This window comes from Saccopteryx bilineata, chromosome 5, assembly GCF_036850765.1.
Source record: "Saccopteryx bilineata isolate mSacBil1 chromosome 5, mSacBil1_pri_phased_curated, whole genome shotgun sequence".
NCBI classification, from domain to species: Eukaryota; Metazoa; Chordata; class Mammalia; order Chiroptera; family Emballonuridae; genus Saccopteryx; species Saccopteryx bilineata.
In genome coordinates this window covers 212,483,612-212,509,333 of record NC_089494.1, presented here as the reverse complement: position 1 = coordinate 212,509,333, position 25,722 = coordinate 212,483,612, and the positions used below count along the sequence as shown (strand labels likewise).

Below are 25,722 nucleotides of genomic sequence, written 5' to 3'. Positions count from 1 at the left end.
GAAGTCCTTCAGAGAATCTTGGCCCCGGTATCCTGACACCACTGGTAAAAGCATACATACTGTGTATGGCTACACTGGAGTGAAATGGTTAAGAACAGGCAGATGTAGTTTTAAATCCCCATTCTACTTCTCAGCCCTCAACAAGTTACTTAAACCTCATAAGATCCCATTTTTCAAATAAATTTAACAAATAAAATAAATAAAAAGAAAACTACACCAAACTGAAGAAAAAATTCCATTTTTCAATGGTAAAATGTTGGTGGGGGGATCATAGGACATACCTTACAGTTTTTGTGCATATTAAATAAAATAAACTGTCTAAAGCATTTAGCACAGTGCCCAGCACCTAGTCAATGAAGTTATTACCGTTACATATTTCAAGGTGCTATGACTGTAAGAAAATGATAATGACAAGGTATATTGTCACCATTTTATTTTATTAATTAAATTGTTTATATCTTTCTCTTTTCAAAAAGTATTTTTAGATTGTTCACAGCAAGAAATAATAATAACATTAATAAAATGAGAAGGTTAATATGTGGTCAGAGGTAGAGTCACTGTGAAACCAACAAAGCACAGGCCCCCTCCACACTCTCGGAGGTCCAGGCCGTGTGTTCACAGGGCCATGAAGTTGTAAAATTTGCCTACAATTGGCTAAGATTGCTGCTATCTCTTTCCACTACACAGTTCCACCATCCTGCTTCTCCTAAATTCAAGTGGCACTGAAATAGCCATGGGGATTTTGAAGAAGTTGAAATGGAGAGACATTTCATTTGAGTTTAGTGCGATATATTGTATTTATGTGATCCACAGTAAGCTTCTGCATACAGTGAAAATATTGCTAGCCATTCTCATGTAGGAATGGCTACTAGGAACCTCCCATGCCTAGCTCTCAGTGCCCACTCATTCTACAGTGACCCAAAAATACAAGACCAGAAATCGTACTGCAATATGAATATGTCCTTGGCTGCTGAGCCCAAAAACCTGTGGGCAGTGAGGGAGACAGTGTTTGAAGTATACAGGTCCTATGATAAAGACCAGACTAAAAATATTGTTTTACAGATCCTGTGATGTTTGTAGTATTTGTCACCTTTTTAAAACCTAAAATTTGTTGTGATCTTCTCTTATCTAAACAAATATTTACTCTCTTTTTAATTTTTTTCCTTTTGATTGAATTTACTGGGGTGATACAGGTTAACAAAATTATATAGGGTTCAGGTGAATAATCCTGTAATACATCATCTATCATCTGTACCTTGTATTGTGTGTTCACCACCCCATGTCAAGTCTCTGTCCCTCACCGTTTACTCCCCCACACCTTCTACTCTTTTCCTCTCCCCACCCTGCAATCACCACACTGTTGTCCACATCCAGGAGTTTTTTCTTTTTTTTGCTCAATCCCTTCTACCTGCCAACCCCCCAACAGCTGTCTGCCTGCTTTTAACTATGAGTCTGTCTCCATTTTTTTAAAGAAAGCCCCTTAAATTATTACACTAGCTTAGGCCTCATATAACCTGAATCTAGGCCCTGGACCGTTGGCTCAGTGGTAGAGCATCGGCCTGGCATGTGGAAGTCCTGGGTTTGATTCCCAATCAGGGCACACAGGAGAAGCAACCATCTGCTTCTCCACCTCCCCCCCCCCCACCAGCTCTCTCTCCCTTCCCTTCCTACAACCATGGCTTGAATGGTTCCAGCAAAACTGGCCCCAGGCACTGACAATGGCTCCATGGCCTCGCCCCAGGCACTAAAATAGAGCTCAGTTGCCAAGCAACAGAGCAGCCTGGCAAAACATCACCTGGTAGGGAGCTTGCCAGGTGGATCCCAGTCAGGGCACATGCGGGAGGGAGTCTGTCTCTGCCTCCCCACCTCTCACTTAATTTAAAAAAAAAAAAAAAAACCTGAATCTATTGTTAAGCATCAGATTTATCTCTGAGTTTTCTAGTAACCAGAGTGATAGAAAAGCACAGAGTGTTACATGCAAAGAGGGAAATAAATTATAACAGCAGTGACCAATATTCCTTAAACAAGATGTAGAATGGAATAGCACTGGTCTGGATTCCCCCACTAGCAATGTGACTCCAGAGAAACACGTTAGGTAATACATGTCAAAGACAACAAGGTCTTTCTTGAATAAAATTCTAGAATAACTCCCCTCTAAAACACTTTATATGATGTATCTGAATGCAATGCCGTGCAGTTTCCAACTTTATTTTATGGAAAAGTCCATCAGTAAGCTTGAGACTCTCTGGCAACCCTGCTAGTTTCTTTTAGCCTCATCTCTCACCACTCTCAGCCCTAGAGTTCTTTTCCAGCCATTCTAGACTTCTAGAGTTGTTCCAATTAACCTTGTTCATCCTTCCTCCAGCCTTCACCAATGCTATGCCCTGCCTTGAACACTTTTCTGTGCCCTTTTGATTACCTTCAACTCAGACATCAGGTTATAGCTGTTATCTCACTTCTTCTGAGATACTGTCTAATCTCTCGTACACACTCTGAATTTTGCCATTCTCATTCCTTATTACACAGTGTTACATCTGATATTGCAGTGTCTAGATACACTATTGAATAAATGTCTTCATGAAGGCACAGACTCTATCGTATGGTGTTTACCATTTTATCACCACTCACTTGCACTGTGCCTGGAACATGCTGGCCACTTAATAAGAGCAGATTTCCTATGTCTAGCATTCATTTGGAAGCTTTAGTAAATGTAACTTAGTGAAGGTGACTTTTTAAATGAGCTAAGTTCATCTAAATGTTTGTCCTACTGATATTATGACTTACTCTGTGGACAGACCTTGGAGTTCCCAAGAAAGTGGTTTAACAGCTTTTTTGCCCTAAACCACTTCTCTCAACGAGGCATTTTACTAGAACTGAAAGGCACATATTTTAAAGTTCTCTTTGACTGAACGTCCAGACAGCTAGTATTCTGCTCTCCTGATGAGGGATAATATCATATGCTTTGGAAAACATAGAGACAGGTTCTTGTTAAGAAAAAGGAAACATACTGAAGTCTGATGACATACCCAAAGTCCCAGGACAGGAGATGATCGAACAAGAACTAAAAACTAGATATTTTGACTCCCCATGATTCTTTTCTCCACAGTTAAAACAGGACAGCCAGACAGGGACAGTGGAGCCATTGCTATATAAAGGCTGGGGAAGCTGTATGTTCACTGCATGCTTCCGGCACGCCAAGGCAGCATGGAGCAGGCGGTAGAAAGGGATTGTGGAACCAGACCATCTGGCTCCAGCCATTTCCTGGCTGTGTAACCCTGAACAAGTTACTCAATTATTTGAGTCTTGGTTTTCTTCTAGTAAAATGTGGGTAATAACAGAACCTATCTCATAGTGTTGTTATGAGGAATACACGAATGTCAATCTATGACAAGTGCTTCGAGCAGCATACGTGTAGTAAATGGTCAATAAACACATTCTGTCCATGATAAGATAAAATCACAACCAGATCATATAAAGTCAGAGGTGGATTTAATGCGGGCTCACCGGGCTCCTGTCTTAGGCCCCGACTTCTGAAGGTCCCCACAAAACCCCAGCTTTCCGCTTTTTTCTAATGACACCAAGTTTGGTCTCATATATGCAATTTTACATTAATAGTACATAATATTTTCTATTTATTTAAAATACGATTAACATGTACTTTTATTTTCCCTGTCTCTCTCTTTTTTTTAAGGGGCCCAATATTTTCTTCTGGGGCCTCTACCAACCTTAATTCTGTGTAAAATGTAAGAGGTATGAGAATATCTAACCCATATGGAGCACTTTCTCTGAGTCAGGTACTGTTCTAAGCACAGTAAACACATTCCTCAGTATTTCAAACCTCGAGTCCAGGATTCTTAACCATTGGGTTACATTTTCTCGGGGCGTAAAGAGAAGATGGAGAACAAGACAATCTTCTTAGATGCCACATCATTTTAAAGCTGGCCTTGAGTACACGTATGAGAGGGATTACTCAGAGCTCCAAGCAGTAAACGCCACCTGTGAGGGTGGCCCACTTAAATAACCCCCCACCAACGGCAGCTCACTGATGTCCCAGGGTAACCTCTGCGTTTGTAGATCAAAAACTGGACTTAAGCTGGAAAAATCTGATCAACCTGATGATCCAGTTTCTTCTTTTATGTTCTAATTATGTCCCTGTTCAATTGGTCCTTGGGGGGTTTTCTGTTTTTCTTGTTTTGTTTTTTAATGGATAAGTACAATGCGCTAAAACATTTCTCAAATATCTTTAGGAAATACGTAACGGGTTGTTATTAAAGCAACTATTAAGCAAGCTGTAATCATGATCACAGGTAGGTAACATTTGTATATCTATTTATTTATCATATTTATTTCCACTATGTACTAAGAACTTTTAATACCTCATTAAATTCTCAACATTATTGTTATCTTCCACTTTACAAGTGAAGAAACTGAGGCTTAAAAAAATTAATTCACTTGACCGACCTTTAAAAAACAAACAAGTCATCGTATGAAGCCAGAATTTATGGTGACCAACATTTTTACAATGAAAAGGAGGACAAAAATAAACTGAAGAAAACAATATCAAAAATAAAAGAAACATTTTATTCATTGCAACAATCATATGATAAATGCATAAAAACATTTGTAATATTTTATATTGTAATTATGCTTACATGCTTATTAATTTTTAATAATAATTGTAAGAAAAAAGTACTCATTTAGTAAAACTAAGAATCAAACAAAACCACTAATTTCGAGTCATATTCGGTGTATTTATCATTTTCTAATTTAAAAACGTCTGTTTTATGCAAATTTTTCATCAAAATGTGTTATTAATAGATATGGTTTGAGGTTAGATTTCTACTTTAAAACTCAAATTTTGGGAAATATTTGTAAATAAAATTATATGTATTTGGAAATTATTAAATAGATAATGAATTAATAAAACATGAATTGTGCTTACCTGTCTATGATTGAATATTCACTGAGAAGGAAATAATTGTGAGTCTATAGTGTCATTTGTGCCATGTCATGTTTCAGTAAGAAGTACACAAAGCCATTTGTGCACTCGGTATATTGCACGCTCTCTCAAGGTCTCCCATGAGGAGTGCATGCATCTCATAATTGCATCTTGCCGCACTGTACTGATCCTTGACAAATAGTCATGTCAAATATATATATGTCACATCACACGCAACGGATCGACTCTGCATCGATTGAATATGGACATTTACAGATTAGTCTTCCAATATCAAAAATTGGACATGTAGGAGGACACTTTTCAAGGAAGGACGGAACTTACAAAAGAAGGACTCTCCTCCCTAAAGGAGGACGATTGGTCACCTTACAGAATTGAAATCCAATCTGAGTTCTGACACTGACAATTTATTATCTTAATGTCTCATGCACGATGGGTGGACACCCACACGAGGGCTTTGCATGAGAGATCACTCGGGAAATGTTTGTGGAATAAAACATTACTAACCATTTAATATGTGAGAGCTTAAACTACACCCCTCTTCTCTTAGGCTAGAAGTGTTTCTCAAATTTAGGGCCTGAGGATATGCTACACGAATGGTTCCAGAGAGAAGTCAAGGTTGTGGATTCTTAGACACTATTTTGTGACCAATAATGAATTCTTAAGACATTTTATCTCAGTGTCTCAAATTCAGTAATCCCACAGTGTTGTCATATTTTGTTAAAAATAATCCACAGACACTCAGTTTGACAGTTGTGTTTAGAAAAGGATCAATTTGCTCGAAGAACTATTACTGCTTTTATTACTCTTAAGTCCTTTGTAAATCATAAGGTGTAATTAGAACCACACAAGTAACCCATGTATTGACCAGTTACTTACTGATCATCATTTCAGTACCTACTAGGTACCAGGCACTTTACATCTTTACATACATAATTTCATTTAATTCTTAGAATAAACTCATTACTCTCCAATTTACTGAACAGGAAGTTGAATAGCTGGATAATTTGTGAGGTTTAAACTCAGATCTGGCAGCAGTAAAGCCTGGCCTCTTTCTACCATATCTGTAGTAAAAAAAAAAAAAAATCAAAAGATCTTGATGCTCCCAGAAGCTTAAACTCTAGGGCAGGCAATGAATGAAAAGATCTTAATAACTGGAGGAAAAGAAAAATGGGGAGTTCACAGACCCTTGGAGGATATGGGTCCTCTTTCGGGGAAAAATACAAGTGCATTTTCACACACATGCATGAATTCTCATATACAGTTGTGTGGGTTTACAGATTCTGGTTAGGAAGATTTGTTTTATGGACAAGAAGACAAATGTGGGGGAGAAAACACAAACTTTTTAAAAAGCTAAATCATAAACATGTTCACTAAAACATGTAAATGTTCGGAGAAAAAAAGAGTTTATAAAATAAGTATAGATAACTGGAGTAGAGTGGGAAAGGTTAAAAAAGACTGTTTCAAGATATGATAACTAGTTAAGCATCTCTTTAGAGTTTCAGAGAGAAAAAGAGACTTGGTTGTTTTCTAAATCCAAGCCACCACTACTAAGAGTTTGTCTATTCAATAGTTTGGCTGGATTTTTTAAACATGTATTATTTCATAACCACTAAAAACCCTAGTGGCAGCAGGAAGAGAAGAAAAAGAGCACAATCAAAAGAGTGAGTTTTCGTGGAATCTCCCAATAACCAGTATTGCCAAGTCCAAAATCAAAACTCCAGCCTCTCCATAAAGGGCACAGACAAAGGCCAGGATCATTGGACATCAACAATTTCCATTTCACCTCCATGAATACACTGCCCTAAGTGTCCTACTATTTGCAAATTCATCTCATTGTAGACAAAGTGCATTCACCATTGTAATTTATACTCAGTTTCTACAAAATCAGGCAAAGTCAGCCAGGCACTTGGAGCAAAATGCACCTTTGCCCATCTTGGATGCATACAGACTTCAAAGATATTTAAAGCTTAAAGTCAAATGCTCGAGTAATTTTGATTTGTGGTACTAAATTCAAAGCATGGGAATAGGGATAAGTAATGCAAAGTTATTTGGCTCAAGAGAAAGGACACACATCTCTCATGACTGGGAAGAACAGTGAGTGGCCTGTGCAACCACTGAATGAACCAATGCACACAATCAGACAAAGTAGGAACCAGCTTTGGCATCATATTTAAACATCCTTAATTTTCAAATGCAAGCATTACCACTACAAATGCTTTCTCTTGTGGCGCCAGAAGAAAACAAGAGATTCCAAGGTCAACAAAGATAGCAAAGCTCATTCTTGTCAATGCATAGTATACTGTCCCATTTATTTAGAAGTGAAATCTTTATTATGGTAATTTAGGTTTCCAAAAAAATCCATAATCCCTTCAGTGAATTTCTCAACTCATATTTTAAAGAAGTTGTATTGTCAGGAATAGCTGAGAATTCATTAGCTGCTTTGCCCAACTCCTCTAAAACTCTGAATCTCCAATGACTGAATTATATTTGACTTCAGAGAGAACACTGTGTCCTAGTAGCCTTATGCAATTTGAGTCAAACCAAGCCACTGAGTTGTTCATAGATATGACATTCCAGTTAAATTTCACTATATATTAAATATGTATTAATTGAATATTAAATACATATGTTGGCCTGCCTTTTGATTATGCACAATGATATATGACAATAGCATATAGTGAGTATTCACCTTTGTTTCTTAAATGTCTTTGTAGAAACAAAGTTTCTATCCCTGGAAAGCCCCAAATACATCAAGGAAAGCATCTTTTAAATCTTACTGCTGCAAGCTCATTTTCCTAGACTGTTATTACACATAATAAGAGACTTGATTTGACAGCTCCTATAATAATACATTATAAATTTTACATTGGATGTGTTTTTTTACCTTAAACTCTTGTGATGGCAAAACCATTTTTCTCAAAGCTGATTGGTTGTGCCAGTCTGCAACAGTGCTTAAATGTGACCTTGCTATCCCAAGCTCTCCTGACAAGGAGGAGATTTTGGGTACAAAACATAACATCTCATGAAGAATTTGTTTTATTATTAAGAAATAAATGTGTCTTGCTTCTTGAAATCTCTCTGGCTCCAGCAATTTGTGATCATTTACACTGCAGACCATTAAGAATATATTCAAAGACAGGCTAACAAAGTTCAAGTAAAACTTATTTTTTAAATATTGGAGCTTCTATCTGGCATTGGGTAAGTATTAAAGATTATCAATATAAATAATATAGAGCCAAGATAATAGTTGATCACTTTACTGTATTCTTTGAAATTAGCTTTATAGCCATTGTTTACAGACTGATCTTCTGATAAAACTTGAAACTCTTTGGTTTAGTGTATTTGTTTTTCTTATGTTTTTTTCCAACTTTACATCTCACTTAACACTGTGATTTTGTACATTTTCCAATAGAGCTGTCAAGTTTTGTCAACTGTGCACTAAAAGTGTCTCATTATAGTGCCCAGGTCATTTTCTTCCCGACTCAGTTTTCACACTACCTTTAACACAACAGATTAAAGCTTGATTTTGAAGACCCTCTAATAAAGATAGGACCTGGCAAACTAATTAACATTGTATGCGTTGCCATAAAACTGAAGCTTTGCTATTCACTATATTTATTTTTTTCATTTCTATATTTGAGGTTTTTTTCTCAGGTTAAATCTGTATTTTTCTTAAAGGCTTATGAAAATTTTGGTGAAAAAATGTTGCTGCTTCAGTGCAGACAGGAAGCCTCTTTGCCTAAGCTAGATAACTTGGTGAGTATTTTCACTTATTTTTCTGAATACGCACAGGTTATATAGCAAATTGAATATTGTCAAAAATACATGAAGGAGATAAAACACTATTTAAATATATCAGGAGAGACAAAGAGTATCTGAGTTAACAGCTGGTTGGAAGACGTAAGAATTTAGGTAGTAGTTGTATGCCGTAGCAATCATTATGAGTGTTATTTTCAGCTCAAAAAACAAATGTACTTTTAGAAGTGGATGAAATCTTAAAAGTTACCCAACATAATATATTAGTTTTACAAAAGAGGAAATGAGTGACATTTTTATATTTGCAAAATAATAGACCACATCATCCTACAGGAGTGTGTAACATTGTCAAGAATCTAAGTGATTGCCACTATAGAAATTAAAGGGATATTCAAGCAAAAGGGAAGTTAAACAATCCAAAGTTTCCCAAAATCTTAGGCCATAATCTTAGAAAGTAGATTAAAGAGGAAAAAAGCATTCACTAATATTCTCTGCATTAGCTTCCTTATGTTATTGTATCCTGTACTAAATACACCATTTTCATTGGTTACTTTTAATTCTCTACAATGTTATGATTTTGAAATCTTTAATTAAGAGAAAAGGTATTTACATATTACTGCTTTCTTTGTTTAATTACACTTTCCTACTTTCTCTGATGTATAAAAGCTAATCGATTACACCTAAAATTTAGCAAAATGCCGAAGTATCTTTTAATCATATTGCTGAGAAGCAGGCACAAGGGTGAGCGTTGACTCAAATCACCACTAGATGCATTTCATGCCAAAAAGAAGCAGGGACAAAAGGAATGAAAATCTAGTGGTGTCTCTACGCTGGTTACTGTGCTAGGAATTGTGCTGAATCTGATATACCATGAAAATAAGTCATTCTGATTAAAACCTTTATTTTCCTCTATTGTATATGCAAATAGAAGTTTTCCTAAAGAATTACCCAAGGACATGCTCAGAATAAACCTTATTCAAAGACGTAAATACAAGTTCTAATCATACAAAGCTTGCATAATAAACTAGAGTAGGATAAATGGAATCAATCTTTATATATGTCTATAGTTTTAATATTTTTCTCTTTATGTTTAATCAAAGTATCTAATAAAGAGATAAATTTATAGTTTTGCTTATGTTCTTCTAGTTCTCTGACCAGCCCTTGAGCAGAAGTGCTTTTTAAAAGGATAAAATAATAATAATAATAATAAAGAAACAATAGAGGAAAGAAGAAAAGGATAAGATTTTAGATTATTCCAGTTTATTTAATTAGCCTCTATAATGGAATATTATCTATAGCATATTAGAAAGTAGTTAAAGGTACTGATTTTAGAGTGTGCCTCATTGTAACTGAGATTACTCTAAACAATAAATATAGTCAGACATTATTATGTCTTTCTAAACCAAGCTAGCAACTAGAAATTTAAAACCAGCAGTTTTCAAATTTTTCATGTAAATAAACTCTTAATGTCTAATTTCTACATTCCAGTGCTATAAATCATCTTCCATCTTCACAAGCATCAATGCTCTCTCTCTCTCTCTCTCTCTTCACCCCACCCCCTTATCTCTCTTTCTTACTTTGACCCTTTTGCAGTTTAGAGCAGTGCCAGGTAATAACTATCTAACACTTTCTTAACATAAAATTAAAACGGCAGCAGAGGCCTTTCTCACTGTCTACTTCTGCACTCTCCTTGACAGACGGGTGGGCTTGTGCCTTAGTACGTGCAGAGTACTCCAAGCACGATTACTTCATAGTCCTTTTCTTTCAGGCACCAAGTGGAAACATGAAGATTCTCCTGCTTTTTCTAGGTCTGCTTGGTAATTCTACTGCGATGCCAGTGAGTATTAATTTTTTTATTATTAATTTTAATGCAGTGACATTAATAAATCAGGGTACATATGTTCCGAGAAAACATTCCCAGATTATTTTGACCTTTGATTATGCTGCATACCCTTCACTCAAAGTCAAATTGTCCTCCGTCACCTTCTATCTGGTTTTCTTCGTGCCCCTACTCTCCCCCCACCCCCTCCCTCTCCTTCCTCGCCCCCTCCCCACCCCTCCACCCCACTCCCTGTTACCATCACATTCTTGTCCATGTCTCTGAGTCTCATTTTTATGTCCCATCTATGCATCCAGTGAGTAATAATTTTGATTTAGGACTTTTTTGTGGGTTCTATTGTTACACAACTTGGAGAAAATTATTAGGCTTCTTTCAACTGACATTCTGAATTTGTCATTGATATTCTTTCACTTCCAGATGCAAATGCCCCGAATGCCTGGATTTAGCAGTAAAAGTGAGGAGGTATGTATGCTTAGTCTCTGAGGAAAAGTTTTTCAGAGCCCTGTCCTGAGTGCTCATTTAAAGAAGGAGAATATTGGAAAACTGTCTGATATATAAGATTTTTTATGAAAGAAGAGAGGGAGCGAGATCTGAAAGATTTAAATTCTCAAATCAAGGCAAAATAGTCATTCCCCCAGCCAGCATCACCCTACCAATGCACTTCAGTATTCCTTTTCAAGGTAAATGTGAATCTGGGTTACAGTATAGATAGCTTTATTGCTAAGTTTTTAAGCCAGCAAAGGTAGCTATTTGTACCAAGGGTTGTTAGAAGGTAGACATTTAAGTATGTAAATAACTTTTACATGATTCACACCCAGGTTCATTAGCTAAATACACACATCAGAGAGGAGAATTCTCTTTTTATAGAATTAACACACTCTCAAATACTGAACTCCAAAACAGTAGAGTAGAACAATCAACAACCTCAAAGTAGACAAGATTTTTATTCTCTATTATTCTGTATTGATTCTTCTCAAAATAAAATTCTAAGTAAAATAAAACACCAAAGAAGTTTCTTGTTGCATATTTATTTTAAATTTATTAATAGCCTGTAAAAGATAGTTACTCTTGAACCTTAAAATTAGAAAGTCAACTTATTTAGTATGATTAGAGATGTAGAGAATATTTAGTAGGATTGGCTGAATGAAAAATTTTCACTTTGTGCCACATTAATGGGTTCTTTGGTCACAGATGATGCGGTATGGTCAGTTCAACTTCATGAACTCCCCACATGTAAGTTATTATTTCTAATGGTTTGTATTATTTCTGATGATGATTTCTTGTTTTTCTATAGATAATTACATAAGGTTTGCCTTAGCTAGTAAAGAAACCAATAGTCACCTACACATTTCAATTACAATATAATCATTATAACAGTTTCAAGGGGGGTAAATAATTTCACCTTCCCTCTTACACCAAATTTTCATATTCATTACCATTGTTGTTTCAAGTAAATAAAACTCATTTATTAATTACAAATGTTCTTTAAATCCAAGATAAATTTGTTCTGGAGAATGATCACACAAGATATAGTCACAAATGATAAGAAGAAGAGATAGAGTAAATACTCAGGGGTATAAATGTTATTTGGGTTATCTTGAGAGAGAGCACCAAAATTATGAAATAAGTTTTTATTGTTTAAATAAATTTAAGTATTTCTTAAAAATTTATTTTACAGAGAGAGGAGAGGAGAAGGAGCAAGGACTATCAACTCATAGTTGCTTCACTTTAGTTGTTCATAATATTTATATTTTGTTCTATGTGTCTCGAGACCAGGCAAGCCCAGGGCTTTGAACTGGTGTCCTCAGTGTTCCAAGTAGACGCTTTATCTATTGCACCACCACCGGCCAGGCTTACATAAATTTAGATTATACTTACCACAATGTGTTAATTCTTAGAACTGACTAATAATGAGTCAAACATCTGTTGAATCTTTTGGCATAATTTTTCTGACAAAATTGTATGTTAGTACAATAATATCATATGTCACTCCTGTGGCATGATCATAAAAACCATTTTGGGGAGAAATCAAGGACTTCATCGATTTTCTCTTAATCCTTTTTACTCAAGTCATTCTCTTTTAAAACCCCTTACCTAAATTAACATCATTGTCAATTTTCTCATCTTCAGCTATTAATTGGCTTCTTTTAAACTCTTTCTTTCTTTTATTTATTGATTGATTTTTAGAGAGCAAGGAAGGGAGCAAGACAGAAACATCAATCTGTTCCTTAATGTGCCCTGACTGGAATTAAACGAGCAATCTTTGCACATCAGAATGATGCTCTAACTAACTGAGCTATGTAGCCAGGGCAACTTCTTTTAAACTCTCATTCTCAGTTTTTAGTGACTTTGCCTGTAATTTAAAATGTTCACCAACATATATGTCATAAAAAACTGCATCTTAGTGCAAGATTTGCAATTTCACCCTCCATCAGTCCACGTGACATTTGCACTGTGTTGTGTGTCCATCATCCAATAGCTTGCAAAAACTGATTAACGAAGACTGGTGATAGAGACTGGTGTTAAGCCAGAAAGGGAACATTTGAGTGGAAATTGATGTTGTAAGAGATCGATTTATAGATTAGCATTTTCAGATTATAACTACTTTTACTTCCCTGTCAATCTTGTAATTGTAAAGATTCTGATAATGAAAATGAAATTAATGAGGGTTCACATGTAATCAAAAAGCACAGGTACCATTAAGGGTGTTTACATAGAAGAATTTTTATTCTCTCTCATTTGTGTTTTTGTTTAACACTCTCTCTTCTTCTCCTTTTTGCTTTTTCTCCTCCTTGTTCATCCTCTAATAAGTCACAGGGGTTTTGTTTTGGCATTCACTCCACTATAACCTGACTTGTATACTTCTTATCTGTGAGGGCTTCATTCTATTTTTTCTTTTTCTTTTTTTTTTTTTTTTTTAGTAAGAGTAGGGGAGACAGAGACAGACTCCCACATGCATCCCTGACCCGGATCCAGCTGGCATGCCCACTAGGGGGCGATGCTTTGCCCATCTGGGGCGTTGCTCTGTTGCAACCAGAGTCATCTTTTAGCACCCGAGGCAGAAAGCATGGAGCCATCCTCAGCGCCAGTGTCAAACTCACTCCAATCGAGCAACGGCTGCAGGAAGGGAGGGGAGGGGAGGGGAGGGGAGGGGAGGGGAGGGGAGGGGAGGGGAGGGGAGGGGAGGGGAGGGGAGGAGAAAGAGAGAGAGAGAGAGAGAGAAGGGGAGAGGTGGAAAGGCAGATCGGTGCTTCTCCTGTGTGCCTTGACGGGAATCGAACTAGGGACATCCATATGCCGTCCGGACACTTTACCACTGAGCCTACTGGCCAGGGCCAGGGCTTCATTCTTAAACTGAAATTTCTCACCCAATACTGATTTTTGCTTTTTTTGGTTGGTTTTCTAGAAGACTGAATGAAATTCATTTCTGTAAGATAAAGGAATGTTAGCTCAAGATCTTGATGCTTCCACTGTTAGGTTCCATAGGATTTTTAAGATCCCTGGCTGAGGGGATTCAGAGGAGTGGGGAGGGCTGGGACCTCAGACCTCTGTGGACTAACTGTCACCTGCTACCCTTGCAGCTGGCACAACTGGGCCCCTTGTATGGATACGGTATGCAAATGCCTCAGCTTTTCCCGCAGTACCAGATGCCCACATGGCCCCAGCCCCCACCCAACAGGGGGCGCCCACGCAAACCTTCATCTCCCTCGACACCCAAGCACCAGAGCAAGACTGATCAAGGCCCAGAGACCCAGAAACCCAACCAGCCTCAAACAAAAATGCCACCATCAAAGCGACCTTTAACGCAACCGACACCTGCCCCCACTCCACCCGAAGAGGAAGCCCAGCCACCCCAGGTGAGCCTTGCCCAGAAATATTCCAAACTAAGTCATGTGGCCTCAGAGTGATTTGGAGAGCCTTGCGACCCTGCATACACTTGCTGTATCGCACTGCTCTATCCGGGTACTGCTATGCACAAAACAGAATCTTCAGTTTTGACATTTTCTTCCAAGATGATGCTGTCACCACCTATCCAAAACTGCCTGGTGAGAACATTTCAGTCCTTGTTTGGTTAAAAATTACCCTAAAACTTTTGCCTTAAAGACACTCCTTTTAAAATACCAAGATAACATGACAGTAACAGGAGCACTAATAGAATAGAAGAGTCAGGGAAGAGAGATTCGTGTGCTACCCTCCAGCCCTTTTTAGCTGTATGAACTTGAGCAAGTCACGTCACCTCTCTAGACTCCAGGTTCCGCATGTGAGAGGGAGATAGATGATCTCTAAGTCCCTTCTGAGATCTGTGCTTCGATGATCTACAATGCTGCCCTGAAAGGCCTCATGGCTTCCAGTGCTTTAGGATGGTCCTGACTTAAAGTAAGAAAACATAGGTTTCTCAAGATCTCATCCAGTGCGGAGCTCCTAAAATACTGTCTTTTAGTCTATTAGCACTTATTAATAGACACTATTAGAGATGTAGAGAATATAAAATGATGTAGAGAGTATAAAAAGATTCTCCTGGATTTGAATCCTGGCTTCAATCATTTACCACCTGTGCAATTTGGGGAAAGTGGCTAACTTCTCTGAACCTCAGAATCTCAAGTGAAATGGGAAAAATAATAATAGCACATATTTTCTCTGGTTATGTGAGGTAAAATAAGCTTGCCAATATGAAATTGTCAGTACAGTGCCTGGAACATCCATCCAATAATATTGATACAAATTGTTATTATTATCATTAGCTCTGCCTTAAAATTAAAAATCACAGTTTCATGCAAAGGGAGATGTAGACACTCAAGTTTCAAATAATTGTATATACTAGGTTCATTCTATTTTTCATTTATACGTCTCACTTCTATGTCACACTGATGTTTTCTTTCTCTCTAGGCTTTCCCACCATTCGGCAATGGGTTCTTTCCCTATCAACAGCCACCATGGCAAATTCCACATGTGAGTTTTCTTCCTTTATATAAGAAGTGAAAAGTAATATTAGCATGTTATATCTCAAAGTAATATGAGTTTATGCACTCTAAATGGAATGCTATGGGCCAATCGGTAGAGAGTATGAAACAAAATCATCACATCAGTAACCACGTAGGAAAAAAAACTTTCTAAGTTAATATTTACTCAAATTGGTGATATGAACACAGTTTAAATCACCAAACAACTGCTAATAGCTTAGTTAATGAATTAATTTTAAAAGGTTGTGCTACTTCATTACCATTCCCTGTTTCCTCAAGAGATTAGAAAACACAAGATTATCCTCATTTCATGTAATGGGGACATTGGAACAAAATAAAGTTTGAAATTCATAAGATAAGCTATGATTATTAGACAAAGATCTTTCCATCATATCTTATTTCTAAACACAAATAATTTATTCTTAAAAAAACATACAAAATAGTATTTACAAGACTATTTTAAAGTTTAGTAGTTAAAATAAAACATAATATTGAAATTGCATTATAGGCATTAAGAATTTGAATTGCAAAATAAACTATTTGAACTGAAGAAATAGCAAAGGCCAAGTGCTATTAAAGTAACAAAGAAAAAACAAGCAATTGTTCATGAGTCTTCATTCAGCTGTGACATTGGTTTTGTTTGTTTTTTTGTCTATGACTCTTATAGCCAGGAAGGCTTCTAATCAACAAAAAACAACTTCTTTCAATAAGAGTTCCTTGCTTTTTTTCCCTAAAAATATTACTCCCCTTTACTGGCCATACTGAACTAAGAAAACTAACACAGTACCAGGTGAACATTTAAAAAGCAGATGAGCTTGATTCTCATGCTGACATAGCTATTAATCTCAGATACATAGAGTTTCTTGAAGGTCTGTGGGAGTTGAGCTGCTTTTCTAAACCCTCCTCTGAGTAGAAATACAGCTTCCAAATTTGATTAGAAAAGTAAACGTTGGTCAAATAAAAATATTAGAGCAATAATCCAGGAAAGATTGCCAGTTTGTCATCCTAAATGTGAAGTAGACATTCTAAAAATAGCTTCATTATTTAATCTCCACTATTATATGTATTAATGTGGATGATTGGACCCTAATGGCACTCAACTCGTGTGTGTGTGTGTGTGTGTGTGTGTGTGTACTCAATACATGTGTACATGTATTAAGGTGATGGGGCAGGGTGATTGCTAGAAGATGACATTTTTTGTTTGTTTGTTTTGGGGGGTATTTTTCTGTATTTTTCTGAAGCTGGAAACAGGGAGGCAGTCAGACAGACTCCCACATGCACCCAACCGGGATCCACCCGGCATGCCCACCAGGGGGCGATGCTCTGCCCATCTGGGGCGTCGCTCTGCTGCAACCAGAGCCATTCTAGCGCCTGAGGCAGAGGCCACAGAGCCATCCCCAGCGCCCGGGCCAGCTTTGCTCCAATGGAGCCTCGGCTGCGGGAGGGGAAGAGAGAGACAGAGAGGAAGGAGAGGGGGAGGGGTGGAGAAGCAGATGGGCGCTTCTCCTGTGTGCCCTGGCCGGGAACCGAACCCAGGACTTCTGCACGCCAGGCCGACGCTAGAAGATGACATTTTAAGTAGGATGACCTAGGATCTTTCTGAAGCCTTTGTGTTTACCAGAATTTACCAATGGATTATAATTATAGTTATAATTATTATTTTTTTAATCAAGTGAGAGGCAGAAAGGGGTAGAGTCAGACTCCTACATCCAACCAAGATCCACCTGGCAATCCCCATGTGGGGCTGATGTTCTGCCCATGTGAGTGAGGTTGCTGTTCCATTGCTCGGCAACCAGCTATTTTAGCACCTGAAGCGTGGCCATGGAGCTATCCTCAGTGCCTGGGGCCACTTGCTTATTAGAGCCCTGGCTTCAGGAGGGGAAGAGGGGGTGGAGAAGCAGATGGTCGCTTCTCCTGTGTGCCCTGACAGAAAATCGAAACTGAGACTTCCACACGCCAGGCCAAAGTTCTACCATTTAGCCAACTGGTCAAGGCCTATAGTTATAATTATCATATTAATAGCTGGATTGTGAAAGCTAATGACTCAGATACTAAAAGCTAACAGTGCTGACACCTAGTCACTGATATGAACTATTTTAAAACAACTTGAGTGTAACAAACAATTAGCAACATAGAAAGTGTTTTCTTTTTGTGTTCATTGTGTTTTCATCTTTCAGAGGTTACCACCCGGTTATGGACGTCCACCAGTCAGCAATGAAGAAGGGGGGGTAAGTACAAGGGAAGCTGCAATTCCCATTAAGCATTACAATCTGTTAGTCTCTGCTTTTTGGATTCCTAATAAGAAAGTTAAAACTCAACACATGAACCTAGAACCCAAGTGCCCATGATATAACGGGGAAAAAGTGAAGCAAATCAAGTCATTAACCTCAAATAAAATAAATGTGATATATCATTTCTTCTCTTTGAAATCTGCCTTCCTCTTTACCTTCCTCTCTCTTCCTCTCCCTCTCACTTAAAGAAGGCTAACCTAATAACCCATGCTCCAGGATGCTGGACCTTAGACAGCGATGGAGCAACTAGTAAACAAGGGAGGGAGTAAAAATATCTTAGAATGTTATCCCCAGAAGGGAATTAAGTTAATCATCTCACTCCCTCGTTGTACAAACATATTAAAGCCCAGAGAAGATAAATTACTAATTAATCTCACTTATTGTGGATAAACTGGACCCAGAACCCAAGTCTTCTGACACCCAGTCCAATGACATTTTTATTACACCATGCTAGGAAAAGAGCCAAATGCATGTCACAGAGTGATATACGTTAATATGTTCTAGCACTGTGTCATCAAAAGAGTCATTGTAATGATCGTGGCTCAGCACCCCACCTCTTTTCCCCTAGATATGTGATACATCCTCAGTGAAATGCAGAAACCTGATTAGTCTGGGAAGCCAGGGCTAGGGTGGGGGAAGTTAAATTAATGACATTAAAAATTAATATGTTGGCCTTGGCTGGCTGCCTTGGTGGTAGAGCGTCGGCCCAGCGTGTAGACATCCCAGGTTCAATTCCCAATCAGGGCACACAGGAGAGGCACCCATGTGCTTCTCCACCAGTCCCCCTCTCATTTCTCTCTCTTTCTCTCTCTCTCTTCTCCTCCCCTCCTGCAGCCACAGCTCAATTAGAGCAAGTTGACTCAGGGCGCTGAGGATGGCTCCATAGCATCTACCTCAGGCCCTAAAAAATGGCTCTGGTTGCAACAGAGCAATGGTCCCAAGGTGGGCAGAGCATTGCCCCCTAGTGGGCTTGCCTGGTGGATCCCTGTTGGGGAGCATGCGAGATTCTGTCTCCTCCTCCCTCCTCTCACTGAAAAAAAAAAAAAGAAATTACTATGTTAGTAATGGCATAAGGTGGTTTCAAAAAAATCACTGTGACATAATCCCAAATAAAAATTAGTCAGATAATTGTATGCAACCTAAAAACTGAGACTTAAAATTTTCACAAACATAACAGGAGAGAGTAAAATAGGAGAATGACCCAGGCAGTTAGCATAAGCACTAGGAAATCTGTATTCTACCACCTGAGGATGATGCCTCATTTCCTGCCTGATGTTAGAGACATCTTTGCACCCACTGATCTCATTATCTCCATCCACAAATAGGAATTAAAATTCCTTTTCTCTAGAATTTACTTGTTTTAAAATAAAAACTAAATAACGTAAATGCCACACAAATGTCTAACAAACATACCAACAGAGCTCATGATGATGACATTGTTTATTAAAAATTTATTAAGCACCCTGTGCTAGGTACTGAGAAAACAAAGATGAAAAGAATGCTCGCATTCAAAACCTTCACACGGGAGAATCAAGCAGGAGAAGCCCGGGAAAATAGACAATTGAAATTCAGTGAGTCATTGTTATAGCAGAAGTCTATACATCTGTGGACACCTAGGAGCAGAGCCTAGTTCTGCCCATGGAAGTAAGGACAGGGAAGGGACCATCCAAGGGAGCCCTGAAGAATGAGTCAAGTTTGCCAGGAGGAATAAACATGTAGATGAGAAGGTTTGATAGGAAGAAGCTACATGCAAAGGCACCAAAACACAGAGAGAATAAAGTATGCAGAGAACTAAAATTAGTTGTAATTGTCTTTTTATTTTATTTATTGTAATAAGAACAGTTTACATAAGATCTACCCACTTAACAAATTTTGAAGTGTATAATACAGTATTGTTGACTATAGGTACAATGTTCTACAGATGTCTAGAGTTTATTCAGCTTACTTAACTGAAATTTTATGCCTATTAATAACTCCTCATTTTCCCTCCTCTGCAGCCCCAGCCAATCAGCATTCCACTCTTTATGTCTGTGAATTTAACTATTTTAGATACCTCATCGAACTGCAATGATGCGTATATATCTTTCTGTGACTGGCTTATTTCACTTAGCATAATGTCTCCAAAGTTTTACCAAGTTGGCACATATTGCAAAGTTTTTTTTAAGACTGAATAATATTTTATTTTATGTAAACACACATTTTCCTATCCATTCGTCTGTTAATAGACATTTGGGTTGTCTCCATGTCTTGGCTATTGTGAATAATGCTGCAAGTAGCAGTCATGATTTACAACTGCATAAAGTACAAGGGGGAAAAAATTAGATTGGATCTTCTAGTTATGAGTCAGATGGTTACTAAAAATTCCATAGCATTGGCCTTGGCCAGTTGACTCAGTTGTACAGCGTCAGCCCGGCGTGTGGAAGTTCTGGGTTCAATTTCCAGTCTGGGCACACAAGAGAAGCGACCATCTGCTTCTCCACCCCTCCTTCCTCTTCTTTCTCTCTTTCTCTCCCATTCCCTCCCGTAACCATGGCTCGAATGGTTTGAGGGGGTTGGCCCCAGGCACTGAGGATGGCTCCATGGCCTCACCTCAGGCACTAAAATGGTTCGGTTGCTGAGCAGTGGAGCAACAGCCCCAGATGGGCAGGGCACCTCCAGGTAGAGGGCTTGCCGGGTGGATCCTGGCTGAAGCACATGTGGGAGTCTGTCTCTTTGCCTCCCTGCCTCTCACTTGATAAAAAAAAAGAAAAATAATAATAATAATTACTTATTATTATTCAATGTATAACATTTGTGAGGCCCTTGCCAAGTAGTAGGCACAGGGCTTTACACATGTTATTTCATTTGACTCTCATGACAACTTACAAGGTAGATTTCTTTTTAACTCCATTTTTCAAACAAATAAATTGAGGTGAGCCCAGAGTGATACTACTAATTCTGGTTGAACTGGGATTTTAATCCATATCTGTCTAGAGACTCACTCTTCAGCACACTGTACTGCTTGGTATGTTACCCAACATTTAGAGTTTATCCTGTAAGGTAAGGGCAACTTTAAATTATATTTAAAATAACAGAACTTTCCCACACACCCACCCCCAACTTCCACTACTCTGGGGGCAACAGAGAGGCAGGATTGAAGGAAAGTAAAATTATATCCAGAGTATCCAGTAAGAAAGCTATTACAATAGTTCAAGAGTATGAGGAATAAAGAAAGAGGGGACAACAGAAGGATGAATATTTAGATGTTATAAGATGTGGTCATTAAATTATCTAGGAGAAATAAAGGAGAGAACAGAAACTTAGGAAACTAAATAGACTGTGGTGAATGCTACTCGGATATAGACTATTGGAGGAGGAGATTGGGGGAAGGTGAGTCCAGTCTGGGCACATGCAGGCAGAGAAACACATGAGATCCTCAGTGAGGCTGTCTCACTGTCTCAATCTCAGGCGAGAATGTGATGGGCCAGAGTTCCAGCTTTGGGAATCAATGGCACGTATTCGTATTAAAAGAATATGCCTGCAATAGATTGCTCAAGGCAGATGTGTAAAATGAGAACAGAAGAATGAGGAGGATAGAAGATGGAAACCTTTTTTAAAAAAAATTAGGTTTAGAATCCAGGCCTAGGAAGAGAAAGCTGAGAAGTCATGGTCAGAAAGTGCAAGTACCAGACGGGAGAACCAGAAGGGAGCAGGGTCATGGAACCCAAGAAGGAATTAAATTTCAAGACAGAAAGCATAAATCGTTGATGTTTAAAGAAGCACATGGCTAATAAGACTTCCCTACTGCATTAAAAAAATTCCAAGCGCCTGACCTGTGGTGGCGCAGTGGATAAAGCATCGACCTGGAAATGCTGAGGTCGCCGGTTCGAAACCCTGGGCTTGCCTGGTCAAGGCACATATGGGAGTTGATGCTTCCAGCTCCTCCCCCCTGTCTCTCTCTCCCCTCTCTCTCTCTCTCTCTCTCTGTCTCTGTCTGTCTCTCTCTCTCCTCTCTAAAAAAAAAAAATGAATGAATAAAAAAATAAATAAATAAATAAAATTCCAAGCAACACCATGTGGGAAACAAAGAGTAATTATCGATGTCTACTTTCTTCCCTACAGAATCCTTACTTTGGATATTTTGGATATCAAGGATTTGGGGGTCGCCCTCCCTATTATTCAGAAGAGATGTTTGAACAAGATTTTGAAAAACCCAAAGAAGAAGACCCTCCTAAAGCTGAGAGTCCAGCCACCGAACCCTCATCTAATTCAACAGTTCCTGAGACCAATTCTACCCAACCAAATGCACCCAGTCCCGGAGGGCGTCAGGGTGGAAATGACACCAGCCCAACAGGAAACAGTGGCCAAGGGCCGAACGCTGCAAACAACCCTACAGTTCAAAATGGTGTCATCCCACCCCCTACAGTTAATGTTTCAGGCCAGGGGACACCAAGAAGTCAAAATCCATGGGGATCAAATCAGCCAAATATTCGTGAAAAGCGCCCAAATCCTAACTTTCAAAGTTTTCCTGTGAGAAGACAATGGCGCCCCACTGGTACTGTCATGGGGCACAGACAAAATGGGCCTTTTTACCGATACCCAGTCCAAAGGGGCCCTCGGTGGAACTCCTATGCTTTGGAAAGCAAACAACCAGCTCGTCCAGGAAGTCCAATTTATCGCAAACCATATGCTTCCACTGTGAGAGGCAATTCTCCCAATCTTGCAGGAAATGCAGCAAATTTCAGAAGAAAACCTCAGGGGCCAAATAAACACCCCGTGGGGACCAATGCTGCCCCTTTGGGTCCCAAACATGATATTGTTGGTCACAATGAAAAAAGTCAAATAACAAGAGAGAAACTATTAGGTCAAAAAGAAAGGGTGATCATTCCTACAAGGGACCCAACTGGCCCATGGAGAAACTCTCAAGATAATGGAGTTAATAAATCAAACTATAAACTGCCTCACCCAGACAGTAACATGCTCCTTCCAAATGTAAATTCTGTTGATCAACGTGAAAACTCTTATTACCCAAGAGGAGATTCCAGAACAGCCCCAAGTATTGATGGACAAACCCAAAGCCAGAATTTGCCCAAAGGGATTATTTTAGAGCCAAGAAGGATCCCGTATGAATCAGAAACTAATCGTCCAGAATTAAAGCACAGTACATATCAGCCTGCATACCCTGAGGAAATTCCTTCCCCTGCAAGAGAACGTTTTCCTGATGGAAGAAATACTTGGAACCACCCAGAAATCTCTCCACCTTTTAGGGAAGATCCCGACAGGCAGGAAGAACAATTAGCTCATCCTTCCCCTGGCTCTAGGGGAGGTGTGTACTACCCTAACTATAACCCTTATGATCCCAGGGAAAACCCGCCATACATTAGGAGCAATACATGGGATGAGAGAGATGATTCCCCCAATACGATGGGGCTACCCGAAGAGCCGCTGTACCCAGTGAATACTCCAGACCCGAAAGAGACAGTCCCTTATAATGAAGAGGATCCCATTGATCCAACTGGAGATGAACCTTTTCCAGGACAAAATAGATGGGGTGTGGAGGAGTCGAGCTTTAAAGAAGGCGCCACAGTTAGGCACTACAAAGGTGAACAGTATTCCTCAAATCAACCAAAGGAATACCTTCCCTATTCCTCAGATAATCCATCAAAACCCAGGGAGGAGTTTCCTTATGGTGAATTTTACCCCTGGAACCCAGAAGAGAATTTTCCATCCTATAATGCAGTTCCCACTGTACCACCACCACCTGTGGAGAGCAGGGGCTATTATGCTAATAGAGCTGTTGGACAAGAAGAAAGCCCTCTGTTTCCTTCTTGGAACTCCTGGGACCATAGGATAGAAGTCCAAGGGCCGAAAGAAAGAAGGCCATATTTTAACAGATATTTCTGGGATCGGCCAACAGATTTCCACAAAGCTCCTGCTAGTCCACCACTCCAAAAAGAAAACCAGCCTTATCCTAGTAACTCCCCAGCTGGGCTTCAGAAAAACCCAACATGGCGTGAAAGTGAGAATCTGAATTACGGCATGCAGATTAATAGGTTAAATCCACCAGACAACAAACATTTGGCTTTCCAGGACATTATTCCTCCGACTTACTCAACAGGTCAAAAAGAAGCACACTTATTTCACCCAAGCCAGAGAGGCCCTTGCTGTGCCGGTGGCTCCATTGGACACAAGGACAATCCACTTGCTCTACAAGACTACACTCCATCTTTTGGTCTTGCACCAGGAGAAAATGAAAACACCAGCCCTCCGTATACAAGTGATAGTCATACTAAGCATGCAAGACATACCATTTCCCCAACAAGCATCCTACCTAGCCAAAGAAACAGCTCAGACAACAGGCAGCCTGGAGAAAGCCAAAATCCAAGTCCTTTTAGAGATGATGTGTCCACTCTGAGGAGGAACACACCATGTTCTATACAGAATCAACTGGACCAAAGAGGAGTTATGCCCTTTTCTGAAGCCGATTCCCTTCAATCAAAGAATATACCTTGTCTCAAAAGTGACGTTGGAGGAGATGGAAACAATGTATTGGAACAAATATTTGAAGGCAACCAGCTCGATGAAAGAACTATGGACCTTACTCCTGAGCAGCTTGTCATCGGTACACCTGATGAAGGCCCCACAACAGAAGGAATCCAAAGTGAAGTGCAAGAAAATGAGGGTGAAAGGCAGCAACCAAGGCCATCTAGCATTCTACAGTTACCATGCTTTGGCTCCACATTAGCAAAGTATCACTCTTCCAGCCCAGGAACTCCTTCTAGCATAGGAAGGCAAGGGTCATTCATTGGGGATTCAATTATGCCTACTGAAATTCCTAACTCTTTGGCTGGATTAGCTCCTGGGACCCAATTTCAGAGTATAAATGTAGACCCACTTAATGTAGGTGAACACACTCCATTTGATTCCTTTCAAATAGGGACCGATCCACAGGACCAGGTGCAAGATTGCTTACTACTTCAGGCCTAGAAATTATATCAACTGAGTATTCTTTGGAGAAGAAAAATTCCTGGTATCCTACAGTGGTTCTCAAACTTTTCCCCCCAAGACTTGATTAAGTATCTGACCCTTTGGTGATCCTTAAGTCTTTCCCCATTGCAGCAACAGTAGTGGCACAGGTGATGCTGATAAGGTTGGTTCTCTGGGAGTCACAAGATCCAGTGCTGTCACTATTAGCACAGACCTTTAATAATAATAAAAAAAAAGGCAGGAAGACTATGACCACCACTATTTTGAAACTTGGAAGCCACTTATCTGGGTTAGTTTCCCTTTGCTTGCTGATTCTTTTTTTCTCTCAAAGTTCCATACTTGCAAAATTCTCTGGTTTTGCAAGACAGAAAAGCAGATGAACTTTCCATTTTATGTATGGAGATTTATATGTCAGTATAATCCTGATGATTGCACATTTTTTTCTTGTGTTGGTCATTGTCAGGTGTTTTTTTTTCCCCTCTAGTTAATGTTCTCTTTTGGCATTTTTTCTTCCATTACCTCTTTTTCCCCTTTAACATTTCTTTTCTTATCTTCCTTCTTTTATTTCTCTCCCAACCATTCTATATTTAGCTTTCTACATGTGTCCTTTGCACCTTTCTTTCACTCTTTACTTAGTAAGCTTCCTTTAACCAGCACTAGTCTTTGTGTCTCCTTTCTGCATTTTGTTTCTTCTCTTCCCACCTTTCTGTTTTGTCTCCTGATGTGTCACTTTTCAATCAATTCCTTCTTCTCTGACTCTTTTCTTCCCTTCAATTTATCTTTCTCCCTGATGCTCCATTTTCATATCTTAAGACTGTATGTCTTGGCCCTGGTGGATTGGCTCAGTGGTAAAGTATTGGCCAGGCATGTGGATGTCCTGAGTTCAATTCCCAGTCAGGGCACACAGGAGAAGTGCCCATCTGCTTCTCCACTTCCCCTCTCACTTCT

General features: G+C 39.1%; 1 protein-coding gene across 1 annotated transcript; it reads left to right on the top strand.

Annotated features, from left to right (window-relative positions):
* Positions 1-8,662: 8,662 nt before the first annotated feature.
* ENAM (enamelin) lies at positions 8,663-24,774 on the top strand. Its single transcript, XM_066232638.1, has 8 exons — positions 8,663-8,716; positions 10,485-10,553; positions 10,974-11,018; positions 11,748-11,789; positions 14,138-14,413; positions 15,444-15,506; positions 17,695-17,745; positions 21,910-24,774. Exons 1-8 carry the CDS (start codon positions 8,663-8,665, stop codon positions 24,772-24,774), a joined length of 3,465 nt encoding a protein of 1,154 aa, XP_066088735.1.
* The last annotated feature ends 948 nt before the right edge of the window (positions 24,775-25,722 follow it).

Coding starts and splice junctions, on each gene's coding strand:
- ENAM (XM_066232638.1), top strand. CDS start 8,663: ATGTTGCTGCTTCAGTGCAGACAGGAAGCCTCTTTGCCTAAGCTAGAT. Junction 15,507..17,694: donor CACCATGGCAAATTCCACAT/GTGAGTTTTCTT, acceptor TTCATCTTTCAG/AGGTTACCACCCGGTTATGG. Junction 17,746..21,909: donor TCAGCAATGAAGAAGGGGGG/GTAAGTACAAGG, acceptor TCTTCCCTACAG/AATCCTTACTTTGGATATTT.